This window comes from Hypomesus transpacificus, chromosome 3 (assembly GCF_021917145.1).
Source record: "Hypomesus transpacificus isolate Combined female chromosome 3, fHypTra1, whole genome shotgun sequence".
Lineage (NCBI taxonomy): Eukaryota > Metazoa > Chordata > Actinopteri > Osmeriformes > Osmeridae > Hypomesus > Hypomesus transpacificus.
The window spans coordinates 5381036-5407636 of record NC_061062.1 but is presented as its reverse complement, the minus strand read 5'-3'; the positions used below and the strand labels follow the sequence as shown (position 1 = coordinate 5407636).

The 26601-nt window shown below is 45.0% G+C and overlaps 2 protein-coding genes across 2 annotated transcripts; both read left to right on the top strand.

Moving 5' to 3' along the window:
- The first annotated feature begins 64 nt into the window (after window positions 1–64).
- On the top strand, window positions 65–9282 carry foxo3a (forkhead box O3A). Its single transcript, XM_047015822.1, has 2 exons — window positions 65–1494; window positions 5927–9282. The coding sequence occupies exons 1-2, from the start codon at window positions 949–951 to the stop codon at window positions 7241–7243; spliced, it is 1863 nt and encodes a 620-aa protein (XP_046871778.1). The 5' UTR covers window positions 65–948; the 3' UTR covers window positions 7244–9282.
- A 229-nt stretch (window positions 9283–9511) lies between these two features.
- On the top strand, window positions 9512–26403 carry si:ch73-242m19.1. Its single transcript, XM_047047566.1, has 45 exons — window positions 9512–9663; window positions 9798–9870; window positions 10122–10232; window positions 10565–10678; window positions 11074–11268; window positions 11616–11676; window positions 11926–12077; window positions 12178–12330; window positions 12454–12555; window positions 12819–12965; window positions 13481–13587; window positions 13820–13955; window positions 14276–14479; window positions 14590–14922; window positions 15131–15331; window positions 15435–15556; window positions 15707–15935; window positions 16020–16222; window positions 16362–16514; window positions 16719–16812; window positions 16975–17109; window positions 17194–17342; window positions 17427–17538; window positions 17621–17670; window positions 17873–18049; window positions 18353–18470; window positions 18739–18913; window positions 19148–19286; window positions 19568–19721; window positions 19800–19895; window positions 20029–20390; window positions 21204–21342; window positions 21583–21703; window positions 21827–21939; window positions 22330–22479; window positions 22589–22642; window positions 22729–22890; window positions 23189–23341; window positions 23701–23835; window positions 24206–24358; window positions 24702–24911; window positions 25043–25163; window positions 25259–25324; window positions 25866–26005; window positions 26287–26403. Exons 1-45 carry the CDS (start codon window positions 9518–9520, stop codon window positions 26401–26403), a joined length of 6537 nt encoding a protein of 2178 aa, XP_046903522.1. The 5' UTR covers window positions 9512–9517.
- The last annotated feature ends 198 nt before the right edge of the window (window positions 26404–26601 follow it).

Genomic DNA, 26601 nt, shown 5'->3' with positions numbered 1-26601 from the left:
CATTTGGAGGACATGAATTGCCTGTCATGCTGTCTCTTTAAGACGATCTGCTCAGTGCAATATAGGGGGCAGGTCTTCCCTTCTCCGCTGGGACTATTTGCACGGATAGTCGCAAGGCAGGCAGCCAGCCAGCGATGGCCTTGTAGGGCTGTAGCTAGCTATTTGCGATGAAAGATTTGCACAGGATGAGACGACGAGGAGTGTGCAAAGAAACATTCCAAAATCTGCATTTCAGCGTGACACACTGCAGTGAAAGATTTGTCTTGGAAAAATGTATTCCGCGGATATACAGAATGAAACAGCAGTGAATCAACGCCTTGAAGGTATTCACAGTCCGAGCTAATGTTACTGTGGACGGCTGGGAGCTGTCCTGTAGCTAGCTGCATGGATAATAAAGAAAATGGTCAAGATGGCAGCTCCATTCGGAATGTGAAGGTGCCCACATTTGTCGATGGGCAATGTGTAGTGGAAATAGAATGAGCAAGTTGTAAAAGAACGACGCTTTGCCTCTTCCCTGCGTTAACTCTTCACTGCGTACGGTTTTTCCACCTCGTCGCCGCACGTTTCCAAAAATAGGCTGCTGCAGTTTTAAAACGTCTGCATGCACACTGTACACATTTCTGCAAATTGTACTGAACTGAGCTGTGGTCTGAGACGAAAAACAGTAGGGATAAAGGAATTCATACTCCTTTTGAGTGCTATTGCAGGTAACATTTTGTAGTTTATGTCGCTATGAATATGGCTATCGCGACTTCCAGCATAAGACAGACGCACGTGGAGTTCAACTCAGCTGGAGGTGTGGAGTGTGGACAATATTCGCTCATTATGCACTGAGCAAACTTGCCATCCGAAAATGTTGTTTGTATAATCAAACCAAATGTATGACATAAATGTAATGCAACAATACTAATAGCTCTCATAATAACTTTAACGACAAATTGCTTTAAAATGCAAAACATGTATCGTAATATGGATGAAGCGTCGCACAATGAACATCTTTTGGATGTTGCTATAGACCCAGATTTTGAACCCCAGAAAAGGCCGAGGTCTTGTACTTGGCCTTTGCCTCGTCCTGAGTCGGATGCAGGGAAGCCCGAACCGACCGACAACGACGTAATTCCAGAAGAGGAGGATGACGAAAGTGAAACAGTCAATGTCACCCCTCAGAAAACAAAGATCTCTAACGACCAAATCCGTACCACTACGCAACCCGTAGAAGTTCTGAACCCAGCTTTCAAAGAGGAGAGGAAAGACGGGTCTCCTTCAGCCACCCAAGTACTCGTCTCAGCGCTTGGCGGCTCCGCGTCACAGCCGAGGAAGTCCTCTACCCGCAGGAATGCCTGGGGAAACTACTCTTATGCAGACCTTATAACCCAAGCCATTGAGAGCTCCCCAGAGAATAGGTTAACTTTGTCTCAAATCTATGAGTGGATGGTGAGGTCTGTGCCGTACTTCAAGGACAAAGGCGACAGCAACAGCTCCGCAGGATGGAAGGTGAGTAATGTACAGTAGTGACATAGTCAAACACATTTCTGCAGATCCAAATAAATTCAGAATTTATGAAAATTGAAGGAAGTGCAATCTGTCATTGCATCATAGTGTGAACATTGGAGAATGCTTAACTAGCTTTAATCTGGAGTGGATAAGTAAACCATCAAAATTAAATGGTATCAATACAATATGTAGGGTTAGTGTATAGCAGTCAAAGCCCACTATATAAGTCTTTGACATCCTTATAAAGCCCAGATTGGCTCATGAAAGTGGAGCAAGGGAGTTAGTGTGTTAGGCTGATAACCAGATGTGATGGTGATGTGTATTTATGTTATGTAGGCTGTGTGTGCCAGCCTGGTAGAAATCGGATGGTCCCTGCTTGCATTATTGCCAAATAACCCCCAACAGCCCAGATCAAAGATACAAACGTTTGATTAGTTAGTTAGTTACTGTATTTGTTTCTGCTTAATTGCTGTAATAACTCTTCAAAGTAACCTTCCTTCTCCAAAAGGCTCAGTTCATACAACTCATAAAACCACAAAAAAACGGGAAAACAATGTATTTGGATTGTTTTCACATAGTGTAAATAATAATGATAATAATGATGGTGATAATTAAAATCCCAGTGAAGTTTCCCTATTTTATGGATCTACAAATCGTGTTGTGCTACATGGGACTGTATGCAAGTGTGCCTGGTTGGTATCAGGGATTAGTTTGACCTGGAGAACCAATTCATCGGTCATGGAATCGAGTGTAATGAAAGCTCGTAGCTTTATGGGATTTAAATGGAGGGAGAGTTAATAAATAAATAAATAAAAAGATGGAAATAGGTTTTTAATCCAGAACAACTGAGGGTGAGAGATGGCACTCGAGGTGGTGTTATTTTGGTTGCAAAAGTGCACAAATACCCCCTCTAGACATGTCGTTTTCACAGTAAAATGTATTATATGACTTATTCACCCCATACTGGTAGTTGCATTGTCACAACAGAGTATGTTAAACAGTTGATATGCACAGAAGGACAGTACAATAACCAATAATTAACAAGTGATCTGGTACAGATGAATACAAGTATGTCTAATTGCAAAGAGTAACTTATAATTTTACATTTTAGTCATTTAACAGATGCTCTTATCCAGAGCAACATACAGTAAGTACAGGGACATTCCCCTAGGCAAGTAGGTTGAAGTGCCTTGCCCAACAACACAACGTCATTTTGCATTGCCGGTAATCGAACCGGCACCCTTCTGATTAATAGCCGATTCCCTAACCGCTCAGCTATCTGACTCCCTGTATCAATGTACAGCAGTGCAGTGTTTGTCAATATGAATGGTATGCGTAGGATCAATATCAGTCTGTGAAGTTTGCATTTATAATTCACAGGCAAACCGGATAGCCTTTAATTTAAAATGGGATTAATGTAAGGGTTCTTAAAATGCTGATAAGCATTCCTTGTTTTTCAGTCAGTTTTTTGGGGGCAGATTGAGGCAGTTTAGCAGGTTGACCATTTGTGAAGGGGCTTGGGGAGGGTTGCGACCGTCTGTGAATAGCACTGCCTGTATGAGGTGCGGGAATAGTAATCAGTTCTTGAGACTGTAGCTCATCTGGCTTCCCTCTGGGTACATGACACTTATCTTATTCAAGACGAGTCCCGTGCACGGTTTTCAGCCATGGATGTAACAACCTTTTCATTCAGCCTACTGTAGACATTCTGTTCCTCCCTTACAAAGGTTGATGACCGTCCTGTTTATGTTCCATTTCAGAGAATGGTCTGATTTAGAACCTTTTGTTTGTTTACTGTCAATGAAAACCACTTTTGTTCCCATTTTGCTGTCAGCTGTTACGAGTTGAGTGATGGGGGTCAGGAGTGGGGGGTTGCTTCTTCTCTTGGAGTCATGTGATCCTGAGAGTTTCTACGGCTCATCTGAGTGAAATCCCTTCTTAGCTTTTCATAATAGTCCATTGCAAATACAATAATGGGGACCTTTTCTACGTTTAAATCCGTTGTAGATTCGCCATTGGCTGTGGTGCGCTGAACCTCCATCTCATTGGCCTGTGGCCCAGAGCTGAAAAATCAATCAGCTGACTGTACACTATGTAGGTCAATGTGAGAGAAGCTGGTTGTTTTACTCCAGCAGTCAGACTGGATCCACTGGCATAGTTCCAGTCACTCATCAGAACAAGGCTTGTGGCTGCTGCAGCGCTGCCGGGAGGGGGAGGGGAGAAGGTAGCTTGACAGTTTGATCTTTCTGGTCTGTGTAGCAATGCAAGGCCAACATCATGGAGCATTTTTTTTTAATCTGAATGTCTGAGTCATTCTACAACGCAGAATAAAAACAACTACGACAATCTAGTATTTAGCCATCTTAACTAATCTAATGATATAGAACAGTTGTCCTCCCTAAACCCTGCTGCTCGAGGGCCCACTACGCTTTAGATGTTTCCCTGCGCCAGCACACTGTATTAAAATGAATAGTTGTCGTCATGCTTTTGCAGAGCTTAAAAATTGTGTGTTGGAAGAGGGAAACATTCTAGAACATACAGGACAGTGGGTCCTGAGGACCAGGGCTGAAGACCACTGGCAGTGGACCAGACTCTTCTCTTTAGAGGTCTCTGGAGGTTGTCAACCCAGCCTGGCCGTCTGGTCTTAACAGGATCTGTAATGTATGCATTTTATTGTTAAATGAAAGAGGTTCCACATTGTAACGTAAGCTTAAATTTAAAATATTTTAGTTTAAGTGTTAATAATTTGTTGTTTTGTTGCACCAGTGTTCACGATTGTGTTGCATCAGATAATGCCTGCTTACTGGTTAGGTTCATTTGAGAAATACCCCAAACCTTCTTGTATATAATTAGCAGGAAGACATTTTGACCTTTTGTACCTGTGTTTGTCATGTAAGTGAAGCCACCTGGGTGACAACTGTCAAGTCTGTTAGCTTGAGACCATGTTTCAGGGTGGGTCTACTGATAAATGGGTAGCATGTGTCTGCCAGGTTCTAGGAAACATGGTATTTTCCCTTTCTATTCAGGCTTCTCTCTACTGTATTCCACTTGGAATACAAATAACATAAGTCAGCAACATTTAAGATCAAGGGCAAAGCCTAAATCTGGTCTGGTGATGTCTATCCAAACCTATTAATTATAGTGTTGTTCAGAGTGGCTGCCCAATCCAATCAATCTTCCCCTTCCAGGTCAATTATAGGCAAGGGAGGAAAATGGATAACTATCTATTTGCATTAAGATTCAGACCACCTGTTTGCTCCAAAGCGATGAAAGTGCTCACTGCGTAATCTAATTCTATAATTGGCTTTGAGCAAAGGCTTTGCTAGAAGTTTGATGTCAGCAGGTCATTCCGTTGAATCACACTATAGGAAGGAATAAGCATAACTTGTCCAATGTTCTTTCATGTTCCAAATAATTGTTTTTGTTAGTCGCCCTCCAAAGGCCGAATTTGTGTTTGTGCATTGAATTCAGGAGGGTATACTGTAATGAAAATAACCAATGCGAAGTGTTTCAGTCATACTGCAGCACTATACAGTATGGTGGACTGAGACTAGCCCATATAGTACCCACCTTTACTAACTGTAAGTACCTTTACTTTTCTACCTGTAGGTAATACCTTGACCTTTCTACCTGTAGATAGTACCTTAACATTGTGAAGGTAGTACCTTAACTTTACCATAACCTTGCATAGATGGTACCTCCTGTTCATGCCTTTAGGGTCTATAGGACCCTACTGACACTTAAGTAGAGTACAAAGCAATAGTACGGTACAATATTTGAGGAGAGTGGGCTAGCATCTGCCTATTTTTGTCTACTATACAGATTGTGGTTCAGACTGGAGTCAAACTTTCAGTTGTCATGTATGTTTTGTGACTTATTTGAGATGTATTGTTGCACTGTTTCACAGACTGATCCTTGGTATTGTAACCACTGTAATACAGTTAGAACCGTGCAATTCTAGCCCTTGATTATCTGCTGCACTTTCAAGCCTCACTTTTGGATGAAAGTGTCTGCTAAGTGAATAAATATAAAGTTGCTGCTTGGCCAGGAGTTAAGAAGGGACCGCTTCCCAAACCCATCATCTCATCTGCCAGCCTCTTTTTTCTGCAGAGATGAGTATGGTCTCTCCTCTGCTGCTGCAGTCTATGATCATACACACTCCAGCTCTTTCATTTTCTACATGCTTCAGAATATCTCTTGGGAACTTCTGTAAAACTTTCCCAGCAGCTAGAAATGGGTCACCATAAGGAGATGTGAAGGAATATCTCTGTAAGAAGAACTACCTTGTTTCCATCTGCAGTGTGATCTCCTAATGTATTATTCCTTTTAGCTTCATAGGCATACTGCCCAATATGATATCGCAAATATTAAAAAAAACATGTACATTTCCCAAAATGCCCAATTCCAAAATATACTTTTTTTTCCATTCCAGAATTCCATCCGGCACAACCTGTCGCTTCACAGCCGGTTCGTGAAGGTCCAGAACGAGGGGACGGGGAAGAGTTCCTGGTGGATGGTGAACCCAGAGGGCGGCAAGGGAGGCAAAGCCCCGCGGCGACGGGCCGTCTCCATGGACAACAGCAACAAGTACATCAAAGGCGCCAGGGGGCGTGCCACCAAGAAGAAGGCCTCCCTCCAGGCTGCTCAGGAAGCCAGCTCCGAGAGCTCGTCCAGCCTGTCCAAGTGGACAGGAAGCCCCACCTCCCGCAGTAGCGATGAGCTGGACGCCTGGACGGACTTCCGTTCGCGCACCAATTCCAACGCCAGCACCATCAGTGGCCGCCTCTCCCCCATCCATGCCAACCTGGAGCTGGACGAGGTGCCTGACGACGACTCCTCCCTCTCCCCCATGCTCTTTTCCAGCCCCAGCAGCATGTCCCCATCCACCGGCCCCACCGGCCTCTCTGACCTGGCCGGGACCATGAACCTCAACGACGCGCTCTCCGACAACCTGATGGACGATCTCCTGGACAATATCAGCCTGACGGCGTCCCAGAAGCCCCCTGGAGAGGAGGAGGATGGAGCCAACGCGCAGGGGAGTTCAGTGTTTACCTTCAGCTGCTCGGGGAGCAGTCTGGGCGTCCCCTCCGGCAGCTACGGCCCTAACTCCGTCTTCAGCCCGCCGTCCGTCACCAGCCTACGCCAGTCCCCCATGCAGACCATCCAGGAGAACAAGCAAGCCACCTTCTCCTGCATCTCCCGCTTCAGCGAACAGACCTTGCAGGACCTGCTCAACATGGAGTCACACAACCCCAACAACGTCATGCTCACCCAGTCGGACCCGCTCATATCACAAGCAAGCACGTCCATCAGCTCCCAGAACTCCAGGAGAAACATTATGCTGCTGCGTAAGGACCCCGTCATGCTCACCCAGGCAGGCTCCGCAGCTGTCGGCCAGGCCCAATGTCCTGCCTGGCAAGCTGGCTTGTCCGCCTCCGCTGAAGGGGGTTTGGGAGTAACAAACGACTCTGACCGCCATGAAGCTAAGCAGCATCTCCAGCCGTCTCCCAGCAAGAACTCCACTTTGCAGCTTGGCCCAGAACGTTTCCACACAGATCTGGATTTAGATGTGTTCAATGGCAGCCTTGAGTGTGACATGGACAGTATTATCCGTAACGAACTGATGGATGCCGACTGCCTAGACCTGAGCTTCGATTCTCACCTTGTCTCTGGCGATAATGCTAACATCAGTTCTGGGAGCTTCTCTGGCTCCAAACAAACCAGCCCCCAGAGCTGGGTTCCTAGTTGAAGAGTCATGCCAGAACATCAGAGAAAACAGTGGTGAACAAGGGGAGAAAACGAGAGTTCACCATCCTGAATTATGGATCTTGAGGGAAGAGAACTTTAAAATGTAAGCATTAATTGATGTTTGATATGGTAGTGTGACTTTTTTTTTTTCATTATTGGGCATTACATTGGGAACTGTATTTTTAAATGTATAAAAAAAGGCATGATGGATGAGATTAGCAAATTTCTTGAGTCCCATATTTTAGAAAAGAAAGTTTGATCAAGATTCATAGTTGTGTTCGCTGGACATTGTGACCATGAGGTGTTATAATAATGCGTTATAATGAATGGATTTGTAGAGGTTAATGTGAAATACATGTAAATATACACTTTAAGTCTCAGGGACCCATCTACATGATGAGCTATCACACTCATGGAAATATTGTTTCACCCTGCTTTGCCTGTCATTACATCCTCTTAATTGTACCTGATGCGACACAATGTTTGCCAAACCAGCTGTCAGCCCTCCTTGCTGAAGCTGGCCTGTTTACTGAACAAGCTGCAGAAAATGGTACATTGTTTTAGGATTCTTTTTTGAATTTCCCTAGCTGAATAAGAAATGAACAAAAAAATGTTTTGAAAACATCTTGCCTCCATGCACCATTTCATGCAATGTCGTAAAGAGCAACAATGTTAGCTAAACGTGAAGTTTTTTCACAGTGTGATTTGTAAGTGTTTACTAGCCCTCCTGTCCCTGTGATTTTAGTAATAATTCTGAGAACTTCCTTCCTGACTGAAAAAGTGTTGTTCATAAGGGATTATCCTGCCAGTTCCTTGCCCATCTTTTCTTCTCACTGCAATACTGGAAACCTCAAGAAATACCACAATGGATAGAATAAAACACACCGTCTAAAAAGGCTTCCATTACATAGCCATAGGCAATGTAAAGTGTCAATATAACATGGAGTCCTACATTATCTGGGTATGGAAGACGGAGGCCTGAGAGAAGCTAGCATGCTAGTTTTTAGGTGCTAAGGGGAAACAAGTGAAAATGTTTGTTATCAGTATTTTCAACAGGTGGTGAAATAATTGTATGTTAAACCATGTACAGCATTTTACAAATACATTGTATGAATATTGTAAAAGTGTAGAACACTATCTTGAATTTTTGCCAAATTCTATCCAAGAAATATAGAAGTGGAGAATTTGCAGGAAGAGGTCGCAGGTTCAAATACCACTTTACGTCGCTTTGGACAAAAAGCGTCTGCAAAATTGGTAAAATGTAAATGAAGCAGTGGTAAGGCCGTAGCATGCGGGGTTTCATTTTAAGCGTGTAGTTCTAAGAATAATAACATAGTAGCAACATTTAAAAAAGTTTACAATCGCTACAATGGAGAATTTGCCTGATTTGGCTCTCACCAGTGTGCAATCAAGCTTTTCTGCATTCACTCATCCTCTCTTTTATTACAGGGAAATTATCTTGTTTTACTTTTTTTCTTTCACGTACATATGTTAAAATTGTGTTGGCTGTGCATGGTGCAGGCTGCTTTTGCTATAGGTGCGTTAGATCGCCCGCTCTCCTTCAATGCAGTCTTGGCCTCAGAAGGGGGAAGATAGGTGACGAAGGCAAGCAGACACGGCACACTTTGTTAAACATTCCGCGTAGCATCAGAAATGCGTCGTAGACTAGTCCAAGGAGAAGAAAATGAGAGCTGAAGAAGCCAATTAACGACTTTAAGCTATATGTCTACTTTGTTGTGGTGTGACAATTATTAATTCATTAACTCATTTCGGCATATACCATGATGGTCAACTTCATATCACTACTGGTTGTAGGAGTACCTCGCCATGTACATTGAGTATTTGTTGATGGCCAATTTACCAATCTAGATAAATTAACCCGAATTTGACTTTTAACGTCTTTGACAAAACACTCACTGCCAATTGTCTAGGCTACTTCTCATCAGCTCATAATGATGTTTGTATTTCCATGTTAATACCCACTAAGGATTGTAATGTAGGTTATACAACAAATGGTGCATGTAAATAAAGCTGGTTGAAGCACTGACGCTGCTTTTGTTATTGAATATTGAGATTTTACATGGGCTAAAGATTTTTCCAGCGCATATCGACAGGTCTAAAAGAAATGCCGTCTAGGTCTTGTGAATCCGTGTCAAAGCACTCAACAAGGGGAACAGAAACCCACTTGAAATGCGCACAGTCTCCTTGGATACTGAGCAACAAGCCGGAGGTTTTACTATTTACTGCGAAAGGGTTTGGGTGCAAAAGCTGAAGCATGTTTACGGACAAGGTGTACAAACTGTCCTCCACAGCCAGGGTTGAGCAGATGGAAAAGGAGCTATCTGTCCAACTCGCAGCGCTTAGGTCAGAGATTGAGCAAAGTGGAATTCCGCTGTCTGGAGCACCTTCGACATCTTTCAGGTGTGTCCCAAATGTATAATACTCTTATTAGCTAAATAAGTCGATATTGCTAACAGAATATTCTTATTTTTTTAGTGTGCAACATTGGTACATGTTCAAGTTTGACCCTTCACCAGTTGTTATTTTCATTTCAGTTCAGTGCCAGTTCCAAAAGATGTCTCCTACTTCCGCAGAGAGAGAGAGCAGCTCCTGAAGAGGTGCCTTCAGGTTAACACATTCAGTTGTTTCAATAGCATAGCCCTTTACACGCAGTGTCTCAAAGGACTTCATGTCCAAAGACAGTAACAATACCTATTCGGAAGAAATACCTCACATCTTACTTTTCTTGGTCCAGAAAATCGGCAAATGTTGACTACATCATAGGCATATATTAGTAGAATTTTGCAAAACTCAAAGTTAGTTGGCCTAGTTGTTCTTCAAGTGTTTATGACAATACAGTTTTAACGTTGGTGTGTTAGGTGTCCCTGGGCCTGCCGGCATGTTCCCAGGCTGAGGTTATGCAGAGGGAGCTGGAGAGCTGTCTCAGCCTGGAGTACACACCTGAGAGCCTGCCTCTACTCCTGCACCAGGTGACAGAGTGTAGGCTCATACTGACAGCCAATCAAACTGACATACTGAACATCTCTTAACACCATAGAATAAAACTATAGCATCTTCTATCGGAATGTGTGTCTGCAGTCAGACAGATAATGTACATCTGTGCCAACACTTTAGAGGTAGTTTTAGGGGCAAACAGTAGAGATATGCCCCCACCAATGTCAAAAGACCATTTAGCAACCGAGTTAATGGTAGTGTTAGCATATTGGGGCTAAAAATGTTTGTCCACACCAGTGTTAAAAACAAAACCATACCCTTGCTGTGGACATTATCATAATTTGTCGCTTCCTGTTTTGTTGGTCAGTTTTATGTAGACCGATCCTATCAACTGGCCCAGATGAAGTACATTCTCATGCTAAGGTGGAGGAGGTTCAGTCGGCATTCTCACGTCATTGAGAAGCTGTATCCTACATATAAGGTAATATGCTATAAACTATTCACATATCCTAATAGTCATTAAGTCAATGTTACTTTACATTGTATTTCTCAGTTAAGGTTATAGCTAATCTCCGCAGGGTAGTGTTGTATGAAATAATGTGACTACTCAAATAACATGATATAACAACATTGATAACAAAAATAAAAAGGATTGTTTTAACAGTACATTAGCTGTAGTTCAGAATTGCGTTTTCTCTGGAAATAGAGGGTTTATTGATACTGCTATACCGAGCAACTAGACCAACACTGGTAGGATACCATACGAAGTACCCTTACTTATTGTAAGTCGCTCTGGATAACAAAGTCTGCTAAATGACTAAATTGAAATGTACATTATTTTTGTTGTTGTTGTTGGCTTGGTTGCTTGGTGCCCAGACGCAGGTGTTGTACCTGGTGAGAGAGTATGAGGACGCAGTCCAGCGGGCACACAGACTGGCAGCCTCCAGGGAGATGCTACTCTCAGGCAGAGGCAGCCCCATCACTGTGGTCACCAGGGAGGATGTCAACGTTTACCTCAGCTGGCTCGTGTGCCATCTCCACTCGCTCAAAACCATCCACAGCTTCCTGAGAGTAAGCAGGCTTCAATATAGGATATGTGTATATTATATATTCAACCTAGAGAGAAGACCCAGTCTGAGAAACTTGGATACACTGGTGTAGTGTTGTTCTGTCTTCCATTTTATTTCATTGTTTAGAACTTTTCTTTATTGGGGGCTAACAGAAGCAGGTGTAGTGTGATTTGGAACTGGTTTTGATTAGATTGGCTACGATGGTTGAGAAGGAGGTATCTCTGTGACAAGGAAATAAGTCGGTGTTCTCTATTTACCTCAACATACACATGACATCTAATACATTTAATAAACCTCACAGTGTATTCTGTCCTGTATGGTGAAGTGCAAATTCTGTTCTGGTTTCAGGTTTTATACCATCTCCCAGCATGTGACAGGAGGGAAAGAGAGAAGAGGACGACAGGACAGGGTTTGACCTCATTTTCCAGCACATCTGTCCAAACTCAGATAACACAGCTTTCAGAGAGCGAGAGCAAAACCTGAACTGGAAATCAGGAATAATTCATTTTTCGATCAATAAACTGAACTGGGGTTCAATAAATTAAGAGTTAAATTGCACAAAAGCAATGGTTGTGAAACTATAATCTAACTTAAATGGTGATGCAATGTTTATGAAAACATAATGTATAACTTTAATGCTGTTGGGTTGTACTTTCAGAGTGTCCAGACCTGGTTAATAACGTTCCCTTTCACACGTTTAAACTGGAGGAGTTTCGCCTTGAGCTCCAGTCTCTGATTTCATATTTCAAACTGCCCTACGACACACTCAACATCAAAACCCCTGTAGATGAGATGGAGCTCTTCAGCATGGTGGGGAAACACTAAGAATCTGTAGGACTGCAGTTCCTTCAGAGGGTTTTTGATGTTGACTCTACCACAGATCTTTAAAAAAAAAAAAAAATTCTGACAGGTGTCGAGGGAGTTCAGGTCTCTCTTCAAGAATCAAGAGGAGATGAAGACCTTTCTGGTGTACGGTGGCACTGATGCCACGGAGAGCCAGTGGGGAAGGATGAGGGCAAGCATGGCGCTCATGAAGGAAGCCAACTGGATCTCCTTCATCCAGGTGTGGAGAGACCACGTCATGTTGCTCGCATGTTTCCTGGTCAACTTATAGTTTGATCAGTTCCTACCGTATTTTAGGGCTGTGGATGATTTTGAAGACATGAACATGTCTCTCCACAAACAGTTGAAGCCCAGACGAGATCCATGGCAACAAAAGCTTGTCACAAAGCTGAAGGAGCTTAAGTCTGTAGATGAATTACTCTGGATGCACAGCAAGTTCCTTCAGGTATGATAGTAGTATGATACTGTAATGTCTCTCAAACCTTCTCTCTTTACACTTGCATCCAAGCAGACTTCCCTGTATCTAACCACCTGTAACCTCCTTTAACCCCATGTAACCCTTTGTAACTCTCCATAACCCTCTGTAACCCACTGTAACCCTCAGTAACCCAATATAACCCCATGTAATCCTCCATAACTCACCGTAACCCTCTGTAACTCACTGTGGCCCACTGTAACCCTCTGTAACCCTCTGTCTGGGTTCTCCAGGTGTCTGATCAGCAGTGTCTGACTGATGCCCTGAAGGACCATGCTGCCCTGGTCTCAAACCCTCAACCCCTGACCCCACAGCCCAGTAGAGAACCATACCTCTCCCAGATCTGGACCAGCATCTACAACGCCGCACATCTCCTACAGGCATGTACCACTTTGTTGTAACTCTCTACATTGAGCATTACATTACGGGGGTAAATACATTTTCTACAAGGTATTCCTGGATTGCGCCTAAGTTCAGTTCAGTCAAGACACTCACGTATTGATTTGATGATTTATTGATAGCCATAGACATGGAAATGGGTAGACTTTGGCAGAGTGGATGTACATAAGGGAGCAATTAGAGTACAAATTCCCCTGATGGAAAGTAATTTACTGACAGCGCAGGGGAGATGGGGATGGTGGAGGGCGGCAGCAGCACAATAATACAACGACCGGGGGTGAGCGTACACGTATCCATGTGGCATTTTTACTACTGACTTATCGGACATGGACCTGTAGGCTTGACGTTACACAGGTGTAGTTGATGAGCAAGATGTGCGCTGCCCAAGTTCCATGCCTGAACAAGGCTTTGCTTAGGGGACCCCAAAGACCTATTCAAACACTGCCTAAATTAGTCAATACTGAAAGAAAGAATAACCCCCCCCCCCCCCCCCCAGGACTCCAGTGTGAAAGACAGGGGTCTACTAAGATATGGACTCAATGGGGGACAGGACCAGAGCAGCACTAAGAGCAGGCCGTCTGCAGTGAAGAAAGCAACTGAAAGGTTTGTTCAGACGGCACTTTGTAATGGGAGAAAGAGTAACATGCTGTAATGAGTCTCTTTCAATGAAAGTCGCTTTTAATCATATTTACTCCCAACTCTTAAAGCCTAAACAAGTATCTGGCTATCCCCTTAATACACGTCCTTCTACCTGTCCTCCTCCTTCTTCTTCTTCTCCGCCTACTCCTCCTTTCCCTTCCTTCTCTTCCTCCTCCTCTCCCCTCTCCCCTCACAGCTACAACTACATGGACAGCAGGCAGCTGTTGGGGCTGGAGGAGATCCAGGAGGAATCCAGCTCCGACCCCGTTCTGACCCGGGGGGCATACTTGTCCCTCCTCTTTCTCCGCCACCTAAAGATCAGGGAGCTGCAGGTCAGGAGGGGCAGCGTTCACAGTCACACATTTCAACGTGGCAATGCCTCTGATGGCTTCAAACGGAGTTTTGAAATGGAGTTGGAGTTGTAGAAATGTATTGACAAGCAACCCTGGGAGAGTACAAAGTGCACATCACCACTAAAACGTTTAAGGAGTTTATATGAAAATATATTTATTTGAAAGGATTAAGAAAAGTGTGTAAAACACTTGCAGTGATTTAAGTTCAGGTAATTCCATCAGCACATTAGGATGCTATTATACAGTAGTAGCTCCCTGTCAACCACCCTGCCTCCCTTGGTCTCCGCCTGTCCTCCCAGCGTGTGTGCCTGGGCCTGCTGAACTACCTACGCTCCGTGGAGAGGACCCTGACGTTTGACACAGCTGGCCTGCGCGTGGAGGGAGGTGGCCTGTCTGCCAGTGCGGAGGAGACAGGCTGGATGAACGCTGTCAGAGGAGGGGATGGGTTACCAGGTGGCCTGGACTCTCTGCACTACTGCTACAACACCCCTGTTGACTACAAGGTGAGCCATGGAAATGCTACTTGAAACACTGATTGGACCCCAAAATATTGATCTTTTAAAGATTTCGTCAAATCTTTTTCAGTCAAAATGTCTTCTGTTTCCGAGTGCAGGTCCACTGCTCGGAATTCATGGAGTTCCCAGAGGTGGAGAACCTTAATGACTTCTACTGCTCTGAGGAGAGGTTTCTTCACACCCAGGACCAGAGAGGTCTTTACGTGGTTTACGACGTGGCCCTGCGGGACCTGGAGGAGCTGGGGGACACGCTGCTGCTGCTGGGCTCCTTCTACATCCAGCGCAGCAGGCGAGAGCCAGGTGGCAGATCGGAGGAGTCGTATGTCTCTGGAGCAGACTCCTCCTCTCAGGCTGAAATGGACATCGACCGCGTGGCTGTCCTTCTAGACCTGTGGACGTGTGAAGCTGATTTTTTGGAGAGCAAAGTACAGGTACTTTATAAGTAGCTTTAGCAGTGATCATCTTATGCTCATTTCATTATTGTACAGTGTCAATTCACTATTCACATGTGGGATTAATATGATGAACGTAATGTGCAAAACTGACTTTCTGGAAAACAAAATACAGGTGCAGTCTTCTTTAGTTGTGACTTCTTTGGTATAATAAGTATACTAGATCACGATTTCTTTTCATTTTCAGGTATTGAACTGCTACTTTGAGGCCTACCAGCATGCTGCAGGATCAGAGCAGAGGTTTGCTTTGGCCCAGGTCATCACAGACATCATGCACAGAAAGCCTCATTTGGACCTGGGTTCAGAGTACTTTGTACAAGCATACAGAGATGAGATACTCTGCCTTGAAACCCACAGGCAACTCATCAAAACTATTTTGGACTGCCAGGTAGCTATTGGATAAAAAAAAAAATACATCTGATTCAGGTTTCTCTCAGATTCCACTTGTCCTTGGAGGCATATTCAGTTTTTGTCTGTAACTTAAATAACAGATTGATGAAGAGCGTCAGTACCTTCATCGTGTTTGGAGAGAGGGTCAGAGAGGCACTGTGGATGAATACGGCCTTCCGCAGAACTATGTCCCCAAATATCTGGTCTCTCTGGGTGGCGACAAGTAAGTCCTACTCAGTGATTGTATGTTTAGTAAAGTACCTCTAACCATTCTAAGACAAAGACTATTGGATATTGCACAAATTTATTGTGTGTGTGTCTCACATGTGTTTGTCTCTCTCTCCTACGCTTGTTTGGATTTCTTTGGTTGCAGTCCTGCGCTGATGAGTGTGTTCTTGCTGGAGGTCCACCCCTCCCTCTGTCTGGCCGCTGACGTGTACCAGGGTCTGACCCTGGCCCATGCGGAGCTCTGCCATCTCCACAGCCCCAGGGGCGTTGCAGACAGAGTAGCCCTGGAACAGAGACTCCTGCAGCAGGCACTACAGAACTGGGAGTCCCTGGCTTCTCCCGGGGCCTCCTACAGCTTTCAGACTCAAAAGGATGTGAGTGTCCCCGCCTCACATTTAAACTATCACAAACACAGCAACGATGTCTACGTTCATGTCTTCCAATTTTTTATGTCTCAGTTGTTTTCAGACGTGTTTTTCGAGGATCCCGCCCTGGTGCGAGGCCTGGGCTCATCTCTCCTCAGGGCTGCTGAGGAGAAGGATGTTCTCCAGGGGAAGGAGAAGCAGTTCCACGCTGTGGAGATCCTCTCAAAGCTGCTGGAGCTGGTCACCCTGCGACATCGACTGATGGAGTCTGTCTCAGAAACAGAACATCTGGCACAGTTGAGATCCTAGTGGCCTGTTCCACCCTTAACAGCCCCCCTCAAATTTATGGATTCTAGTCAAATGTTCCATGGCATTCCAATCACGATAAAAACAGAAATAGTACAAAAATAGCCTTGTGTGTTTCCTATCTCCAAGACTGTATAAGAAGCTGGCTGTGGAGCTGGGATTTGATGAGTTCCACCTGTTCATTCGGCCAGTGCAGTTTGAGTTTGCTGTCCAGAGAGACAGAGCAGAGCAGAGGCCTGTGTTTCTCACCAGTCTGCTGCAGGACAGCACCTCTCTGGACAGGTAGACAGCTTGTTACATGAAACACATTACAATTGCTCAAATAGGTTATGAAATAATAATTGTAGAAGATATTCATAGACTTTGAACAACTTAACTGTGTAGTAATATATGGATGAATACATAGAACAAATACTGTGTAAATTACATGAATTACAAATGAAAACATGGTGAGGAACCTTGATATGGAATGTTACTCTCATACAGGTACACTCCATCCTGCCTGCCACTGGGAATCCAGGAGCTGGATGAGAACCAGATAGGCCGGTTCAGTTTCAGCTCAGAGGAGGCAGTTATAAATGTACACATAATACATGTCAAAGGGGATGGAGAAAGTAGCTGTCTGTCTGTCTGTCTGTCTGTCCGACCATCCATCCATTGAGAGAGACTTTATTTCTACAAAAAAATGATGTACTTACTTAGTTAAAACAACAGTGTACCTCTCTTCTCTTCCTCTGCATAGCTGATGAACAGGTCAGGTATAGAGAACCTTCAGGTGACCTTGGCCTGTCAGGTGACGCAGAAGAATGCCCTGATTGCTGCTGTGAAGCAGGCATGTCTCTGCTATTGGGCAGAGATGTTTACAAGTTCACCTCAGGTATACTAAGCCATGGTGTAACTGATCAGAACTGCAATTTTTTGGAGTCCTGAAGATTCATTTTCTTATTTTTCGTTGGTTCAGGGGAGCCCTAGTCCTTGTGATGTTGTCAGGCCCTCAGATATGCTGGATCCTGAGGTAAAAAAAAAAGACCCCAACTGCTCATTAGAGAAGGTTGACATTTCCTCGCCAGCAGGACCGAAGGCAACAACCCAAGGGTCAGCCAGGGAAAGGTCAATAAAACATCATGGATTGTTGTTATTCCAGTTGATAATGCAGTTGGAGAGTTGGGAAAACTTTTATATTTTTCCCTCTAGGCTTGCTCAGGCCTTTGTTTCCATCCAGCTGGAGAAGGTGGGACTGCGAGACCTGATGCTGAACTCTTTCCTCAAGAGGGAGCAGGTGACTGGAGGCCTGATGAAGAACCCTGTGAGTCAGATGGCGAGCTGAGTGGTAACCACGGTGATTCCTACGTTCAGCTGTAGTCATATCATTGTCTTTTACACCACAGGAGGAAATGGCCAAGGCTAAGAGAAGGTTGATTCTTGAGTTCTGTCAAATGTAAGTTCATGTTTTTCTGCTGTTAAATTTGTTTCTATTGATCTTAGAAACAGATTGTTTGCTAGATATTTTTTACTGTATACCATTACAGTGGTTATATCCTGTTTAAGTATTTAAAATGTAATGTCAGTCAATAACCCAACGATCAGTCATTTTAGACAGTATCATGTTGCTTTGTTTATGTTGTTGTGGTTATCCTCAGGTTCAGTAACCGCATGTCTGAGTGTTGTGTGAGAGGGCAGATAATCGCCAGGTACCATAGCCTAACCTCCCTATTGGATGACCTACCTGTCATTCGCCAGTCCTACTTCATGATTGGGCGAGCCCATGAGGTAAAAAGCAAGTTGGACTCAGGGCATGGCCTATGTCCTGACCCGAGGTAAGAGCAATGTGTGAAATACGCTGAGCTTTAGCTGTACTATACATGTACCACAGCTCTGTGATAACCTCCAAGACAGGGTGGGAAGTCAGAGATGTTATTTGGGCAACTACATTACTCAAAACAATGTCACAGAGTTAGAGTTGTATAACGTAAACCTTGTAGCCATCTAGACAGACATTTTAGCACCTCTATCATGAACACAAACTTCACATGGTTAATCAAAGAGCTGAGACATGCTGTAATAGCTTGTTCAGAGTTGGTCAGGAGATCTTGCTACTGTTTCTTTCTCTGGGTGGACAGGTCGTTCCGCCCACGACCCCGCAGCCTGTTATCGGCGGATGGTAGAACTCTGCTCAACCTGTGGTTCATCCCCCACTACACTGAAGCTCTCCAGATGTTCAGGACCCTAAATGACTCTGTACGAGATTAGCCCACCTGGGACGTTTGTACACGGTCACAAACACACATTTTGTGATGTCTGTAGGATGCAAACAAGGCTTTTGTCCCTAAAATTCCAGGTTGCCATAAAAGTACCAGGTGATGACATGACGATGCTACAAAGTGTCTTTCGCCTGTCTTGACACCCTCCCCAAGCAGGGAGATAGAACCCAAGACTGTGTAGTATTTATGTGTATGCTACTGCTCTATGAATACACTACAAGGTCTGCTTCTTCTACTGATTCTAGGAGTGCAGCCAGGCTCTTCATCACACTCTGGAGATAGCGTCCGCTCTTCATGACATCCTCTACTACCTGGTCAGCTTTGCCCGGCTGGGGAACCCAGGAGATCTATCCAGCTGGAGGAGAGGACAGAATCCAGAACCTCAGCTGACTGCTGACTGGGGAGGAGCTGAAGGCATCAGTGGGTACAGCCTGGGGTTATTACAGTCTGCAATGCACACCTCTCCTAGTCTCTCCTGATCACTGTAGCTAAGAACACAACGTACCTGTAGCTTGGTTTCTTTTCTCACTAGGTCATTAGTTCAATTTTCTATCAAAGACTTCAATTCCATAATCCGCTGCAACAGTATCTGTTCTTGATCATACTGGAATGCTGGTGTGTGACTGGACCACAGCTGACCTCTGACCTCCGCAGGGGCGGAGCTGTGGGGGCTGAAGAGGCAGGTGGACCGTCTCTCGGAGCCCGCCAGCCCCGAGGCCGTGGGTCGCCTGTTGCAGCTGCGCCGCCAGGTGCTCCTCCTGCAGTACGACACGGCGGTCAGACACCTCATCAGGTGAGTCGGACAGGAAGCAGAGGGACTGGGGCACCCGGTCTGCGTTTCCCTGGCCCAAGATGGCCGCTCTCTCTGTCTCATTTTGTCTCGCATTCTTTTTTTCTCTCTTTCCTCTAACACCTAACAAGAGGACTATTGCTTTCGCTCCATCTTTCTTTTTCTCTCTCTTGCTGTGTCTCTCTCCGCCTCTAATACACCTCCCTCATTCCCCCTCTGGAACAAACTCTCTAACTGTCTTTCTATCTCTGTGTTTTATGATTCTCTTTTCTTCATTTTACAAGGGAAGCCTTCCTCTCCTCTGGTGACATGGCATCTTATCAGAGTGTGTCAGACAACATGAGTCACGCCCTTCCTGCGTTGAGTGACAGTTTGAAAACCAATCAGCTCACCTCCCTCTTGCTTTTGCCTCAACCCCTGGATCCTCACTGCCCTAAGGTTGGTTATCAGCCTCACATCCCTATCCTCCGACTGTAATGTACTAGGATTTGTCACATACAGTTTCCCCTTCTCCAGGCTCAGAGAATGTTTCCATGGAGATGTTTTCTGACTGTCCATGGTTTGCACCCTGTGGCAATCTGGGATGTCCCACCCATTGAGTACTGCATGCAGGTACACCTGATTATTCCTCCCCAGACAAAATTCACTAACATACTACTCTCTCATGGTCATGTGATCTCCACTGGTCTCCTCTCGTGGTCATGTGATCTCCTGACCTACTTTCTCATGGTCATGTGATCTCCAGCTCTGTCTGAGCGGGCTGAACGAGCGTCGGAGGCGGGAGGCCAACGCCGCCCTCCTGGGCGTGTCTCTCCTCATGGAGGATGTCCTAAACAGCGGCGGGGAGGCTGCGCTACTTCATCTCCACGACGACAACCCCCGGGGGAAGTCCGTGGATGCGGACAGCTGTCCGGACCATGATGGAGGAGGTGAGGGGAGAGCTGGTGGCAGCCCTCAGGGGCCCATCCAGGTCGCGTCCAGGCTGAAGGGCTTCCTGCTGCTGGCCAAACAGCTGGAGAGGTTCAAGGAGAGCTGGGGCCGGAGACATCTGGGAGTCCAGCAGATCAATACGGTGAAACTCTACAGAGAGTTCTCAAGGCTTTACAGGTTAGTCAGTGTCCCATGGAAAGCTCATTTCTAATGAGACATGAAGGTTGAGATTGGTCATTTGGAATTCATTCATTATCATGTACGGATCAGGGGGGAGGGGGGCTGGGACCTCTTTATCTGCAGTCAACGGCTCTACCTCTGAGCAATGTTTATTTTCAGTCTGTCTTACATAATGTTGCATTATGTAAGACAAACTATTCCTTGGCACTCCAACCAATGTTACACTGTTAAAACTGTGCACTTTGTCCTTAACTATCTACAGCTGTGGTCTTCAACCCTGGTCCTCAGGGCCCACTGTCCTGCATAGATGGTTCCCTGATCCAACACACCTGATTCAAATGATAGGGCTAATGACCATTCATTTGAATCAGATGTGTTGAAGCAGGGAAACAACTAAAACATAGAGGACAGTGGACCCTGATGACCAGGGTTGAAGACCACTGCTCGAAAGCACTTACTATATGCACTGTTGTACAGTACCAGTCAAAAGTTTGGACACATGGAATGGGAAAATGTGACTTGTACTGTACGTGATGTGAACAATGTGATACTTTGCCAACCTGTGTTTTGCCTGTGTGTATGTGTGTGTGTATTTGTAGGTGTGCATGTGTGTGTATGTGTATCTGTGGGTGTGCTTGTGTGTGTGTGTACAGTACCAGTCAAAAGTTTGGACACATGGGAAAATGTGTCCAAACTTTTGACTGGTACTGTACGTCGCTGTGGATAAAAGCATCTGCTAAATGAATAAATGTCAGTTTATTTGACAGTTAGATTACTTTGTTCTTGAGAAACTAAGATTTGCCATTGCAGAGCTGAGATACAATACCCCAGCATGAGAGCTTTAGCCCAACAAATGGGCAAAGAGAAGGACTACGAGGCCTTGGTCTCTGAGAACCAGCCTCTGCTGCCCCCTGCTGGAGCCTCTGAGATTGACGTGAAAACATGGCAGGTAATCTGCAGTCTTGCATGTATCTTGTTTGACTTGAATATGTATATTTCTTAAAGATATATTTTAGGGGGCATTGCTGCCTTGGTTATTATTTGTCAACAATTTCAGAATTTCATTTGTACATCATAGTTTACTGTGTACATTTCTTTTATAAAATAAATATTTATTACCATATCACAGGTTGGCATGACAACATGTACATTAGTATGCCATTTTTCACTCCCTCTGCTGCTGTTTCAGTTGCTCAGACTCCTGGAGAGCACAGAGTGTGAAATGATCCGAGAGGTGCAGCGGAGGATTGCCAAGGAGCTGAACCTGGTGATGTCAGAACGAGCCCGCCAAGACACAGGCCTGCCCACAGGTACAATATACATCTCATACTGGTCAGTTTACTGGTAGAGTAAACCATGACACACTTTAGTTAACCTTTAGTGATTTCGTTTTGACGCCTTTTCATATTTTCTTTTCTCTTTCTCATGGCTAGAGTTGTGGAAGAGAGCCTGCATGAAGCACAGCCTGGCCCCGGAGAGGCCTCAGATGGTGGAGAACTTCTTCCAGCTCCTGATGGAGGAGGTGGACGAGCTACCTGAGGGACAGGTAAGAGGCCATGCTGTGTGTGTTCTCGCTCTCCTGCCCTCTGGTACTCCAAAGATGGATGGAATATCATGCTTATGATATATTATAGCAGATACTTTCCTCCAAAGTGATGTACAGGGGATGTAAACGTAGGACGTCTTGATTTGCAGGCAAATGCCTTACCACTGAAACATTCCCATCCCGTCATAGCACTTGTGTTCCCTGCTATATGACTCAAATACCTTGGATTTAACTAAAGCACATTATTTTCCCGTTTTATCATCGGGTTCTTGGAAATCCTGTCGCAGTAATGTCTTTATAATTGTTTCGATGTGTGAGGTGGTGGGGGAATGTACGAGGTTAGGGGTAGTTGGGATGGTACAACACAGGTGCTGACGGTGTATTCCTCAGCTGAAGGTCTCCCAGGCTCACCTGCAGCAATGCCTCGGTGCTCTGGGATGTTCTGTCGTGGAGAGAGAACGGAGCAACTTCCACCTCTACTCCCAGTTCTACGAGCAAATCCTGCAACACGAGACCCAGCTACTTTACCAGAGAGAACAAGTACGTAAATAAGCTTGAATAACAAAGCTTGAATAACAAAACTGTACACAGAGTTGGATTATTTATTTAAAATGTTGAACAAAATCTTAAAAACAGTCTTCTTCCTCAGGATGTGAAGAACCTTGAACAGTCTGAGACTTTGACAAGGAACCCTTGCAATGAGGTACGTGTTTGAAATATTAAACATACATCCATGGTTGTTTGTATTAGCGGACAGACAGCCATGTTTTCCCTGGTGCTGTTCCCCAGTTTCTGTGTGGAGGGATGATGCTGGAGCTGTCCACCCTACGGGCCCAGAACGCCCAGCTGGAGCAGCAGTACCAGAGCCTGGAACAGCAGCTCAGCCTCAAGTACAAACAGCGCTACGACTCCCTGGTCCGCCAGCTGTTCTCCGCCTGCATACAAATGAAGGTACTGCAGTAAAGCTCAAGAAATACAGAGGCAAGGAATAATTAAAGTTACTTCCACGGTTCAAATGAGGATATGTCTTTCAATACAAAAAGTACTTAAAGCATTGATACGGTTCAATATATAATATTTCAGAATATCTCTTGAAATCATTTTCCATGTTCACAATTTAATTGAGCACTTTGCTTTAAGTAATGTCTTTAATTACGTAGTAATGTAATGTACCATCTGTTGAGGCAAAGATTAGAATCTCTTTGAAGGCATTTGTCATGACAACCCAAATCATCGCTGTGGATCCCAGGCTGGGCTCGATGAGTATCATGTGAAGATGGACCAGGAAGTGAGTGAGCTTGTGAGCAGGGTGAGGAACGAGGGTGTGCAGAGCATCGTGAAGCTGAAGAGGAAGTATGGTTCCACCAGAGATGACCATGCTCTGGCTCTGACCCAGTCCAAGGTGACTACCATCACAGGCCAGCAACTGACTTGAGCGACGATACCTCAATAATGAGCTTGTTAACTATAATGATAACTCATTAGGGTGAGTGTTGTACTACTGCCTATAGGTGCTCTTTATCACCATAATGTGATGAATAGAGTACAGTACAGTAACACTTCTGTGATCCTATGGGTTAAATTGCACTGCCACAGTATTGGAGGAAATAACAAAATATATTCAATACTGAATTAAATCTACAATGTAAATTGACAATAGACAGCATGCAGTAGTGATTGTTGTCGTCAGCATGGGTAGTAAGTGCAAACATGGTATACGGGGTGCAAAACAACATCTGGCCTTTGGCTCTGGTGGACCAGAAGCAGGAGGTCCATGAGCTGAGCCTGGAGAACAGCCAGCTGAGGGGCCTGCTGAACCAGCTGAAGGCCCTGGGTCGCTGGAGGACGGTGGTCAGCCAGGGGAAACTACATACTCAGCTTCAGCAAAGCCAGCAGGTAGGAGAGATGGTGGTGGAAAACAGGGTTTGAAATTACCTAAAAATCCCCTGAAATAGAATCAAGAAAGATTCTGAAGTCTATCTTGTTGTCTTATCCATAACTTGAAAGAAATCTTATGTTGTGAATTTGAACAATAATTTACGTCTGAATATTGTATCAAGCCGTACTGGCCACTACCTACGACATGAAAACATGGGGGACCCTCCAAAGCAATTTATTTTTATTTTTATGTGGGGCCCCTATAGCCCTATGGAGGGTCTCGGACACCCATCATTTCAAACCCTGGTGGAAAAGGATGATGGTTGGGCCTAAAGATGACACTTGGCTGACATCAAGATGTCTCTCGTCTCCTTTTTTTTTACCATAGAGGGAGATTTCTTGCCGTACAGAGGCCTTGAAGGTACAGATGATGTCGGAGGAGGAGGTGCTCGTTCTGAAGGAGGAGCTGGAGGCCATGAAGAAGGCCATAGCACAGTGTCAGACGGAGATCAGCCACACCAGGAGAATGCTGGCCAAACAGGTGGAGTTTTCCCATCCACAACGCCTTACAGCAGGGAAACTACGAACTGTTCTAAATAGCCCACATAACACAAAAGCTAATCTATCCAATCGTTATTGTGACTTGGTGCACCTCAATAATGCCACAACACTAGTGTGCATTTGTATGTCAGCTTCTATGCTTCCTATAAGCGGATTTATCTATTCCTCTTCTTGGGTATATCTCAGTGGTCGAGCATTTGCCTCCACATAAGCACAACCTTGAAAAACAGGGCTGCAAGAACCCAGGTTCAAATCCCCTTGGTAGGTTACCTCTGGCTGTATAAGCATCCGGGTGAACTCCCATGTCATCCTCGGTGTCCCAGAGTGAGGCCCTCCAGGCGGTGAGGCACCGCTCAGCGGAGGAGGCGCGGGGCCGGCAGGAGCTGGACGGTTACCGGCAGCAGAGCATGGAGCAGCTGAGAGGGGAGGTGCTGGACCGGGAGGAGCAGCTCCGGGCTCTCAGCCTGCAGCTTGACAGGGGCTGCCGCGAGGGCCAGCTCTACAGGCAACGCAGCGCCAAGGATATCCAACAGGTAGGGCCTCTCCACCCGGCTGTGTCAACTACTACTAAAAGCTGCATTCGGGACAGTGTGAGCGGTCTTGGAACGAGGCCTTGATAGGTAATAATACCAGTAAACAGACCTGTCTCCTGTACCATACGTAGGTGAGAAGCCAGCTTCAAGTGGAGCGAAGCCTCAAACAGGAAGCTTTCCAGCAGGTTGACAAGCTGCAGACTCATATTTGTGACTTTGAGACAGCCCTGTCCAGGTGCTCTGCTACATCAGGTGTGTGAGGACAAAGCGTCAGGAAGTTCCTGATACATTCTATTCCCAATACATTGTTCTCTTCAGCAAGGATCATTCTGGATCTTTCTCCACAGGGCAAAGCAAGAAGTCTTCCTACACCGTGGCCCTGAGCCAATCGAGCCTCCGAAATGTGTCAGCAGGTATTTTGAATATCCTTCCCATATGTTTTTCTAATACATTTGAGAATCTACATTTGTAAAGGATATATTATGTATATACATGATTTAATTATCAAGGATTTTACAACTTAAGTTTTATTCCTATTATATAAACATGTGGGTCACTCAATATACAGTTTATACATATTTCCTAATTATAGCTAATACTATAGCTAATACTATAGCTAATACGATAAGCTAATACTATAGCTAATTCCCCCCCCCCCCAAAATAAACTCTCCGGTTCTACACGATTCACGTAAATGATCCAATTGACCAAGAAAAACGGCGATTGTCGCAGAAAAGCGACAAGTTTGCAGGTCTGACCATAGCTCTATCACAGAGAGTGCCGTTGAGTTACTGTAGCCCTTCAGTTCAATATTGTGTATTTTTATAAATGTATCTAAAATGTGTAACTTTTTAAATGTTTTTTAAACATTGACATTTCACTGAGGACGATCCTCCTCTTCCTCCCCTGATATATACACTGTGTATAAGGATGTATATATTTTGTCTGTCTCAGGGCACTCCAGGGCCAGGCAGCAGCCCAGCCTTCCCTGCAGGCTCCCTCAGGGTGACTCTCAGGGTGTCCCCGACTATGAGCCTAGTCACCTGCAGGGCGGCGCTGGATCCCCAGATATGCCGCTTCAAAGAGCCAAATCTGTGCGTAGTCACTGTATGTAGCAGGGAACTACAGCATCCCTAGCTTGAAACTAGTGGTTGTAAGGGTTAGGGTTAACCCTATCAAACGGAACTCCTCCACCATAGTTCCGCTCTTACAGTAAATGGTTCAATTAAGTCGGGAGGTCCTATCTGAAGTTGGTTTAAAAATAAAACCCCTTCTTAACTTAGTAAAATTGCACTGATTGTCTCCACAAATTGTCTGTCTGCAGTTATACACAATATATAGTTGTCAGGCCTTACCTCAGTGTGTCATGTTTCAGGGCCCGTCTCGTCTGCGAGTCCTCACGTCGGAGGCGCTGCTACCGGACCTCTCTGAGGGAGATGGCCCCTCACGTCACTTCGCACCACCTCCGCGGCTCAGAACCAGCCGACCGTGAAGAGGACCCTCAGCACCACTCACGACGTTCGGATCCAGGGACCTTACCCTCTCTTTGTCCCATTTTCTGCTTCATTCAAAGTCCTTTTCTCCCCAGATGTGGTTCATTCTTCATGCACTGAAGCCACTTAATTGTATACACCGTTTAATTCAAGCCCTTTGATTCAACAATGATATTAAACATGCCAGTAATGCACAC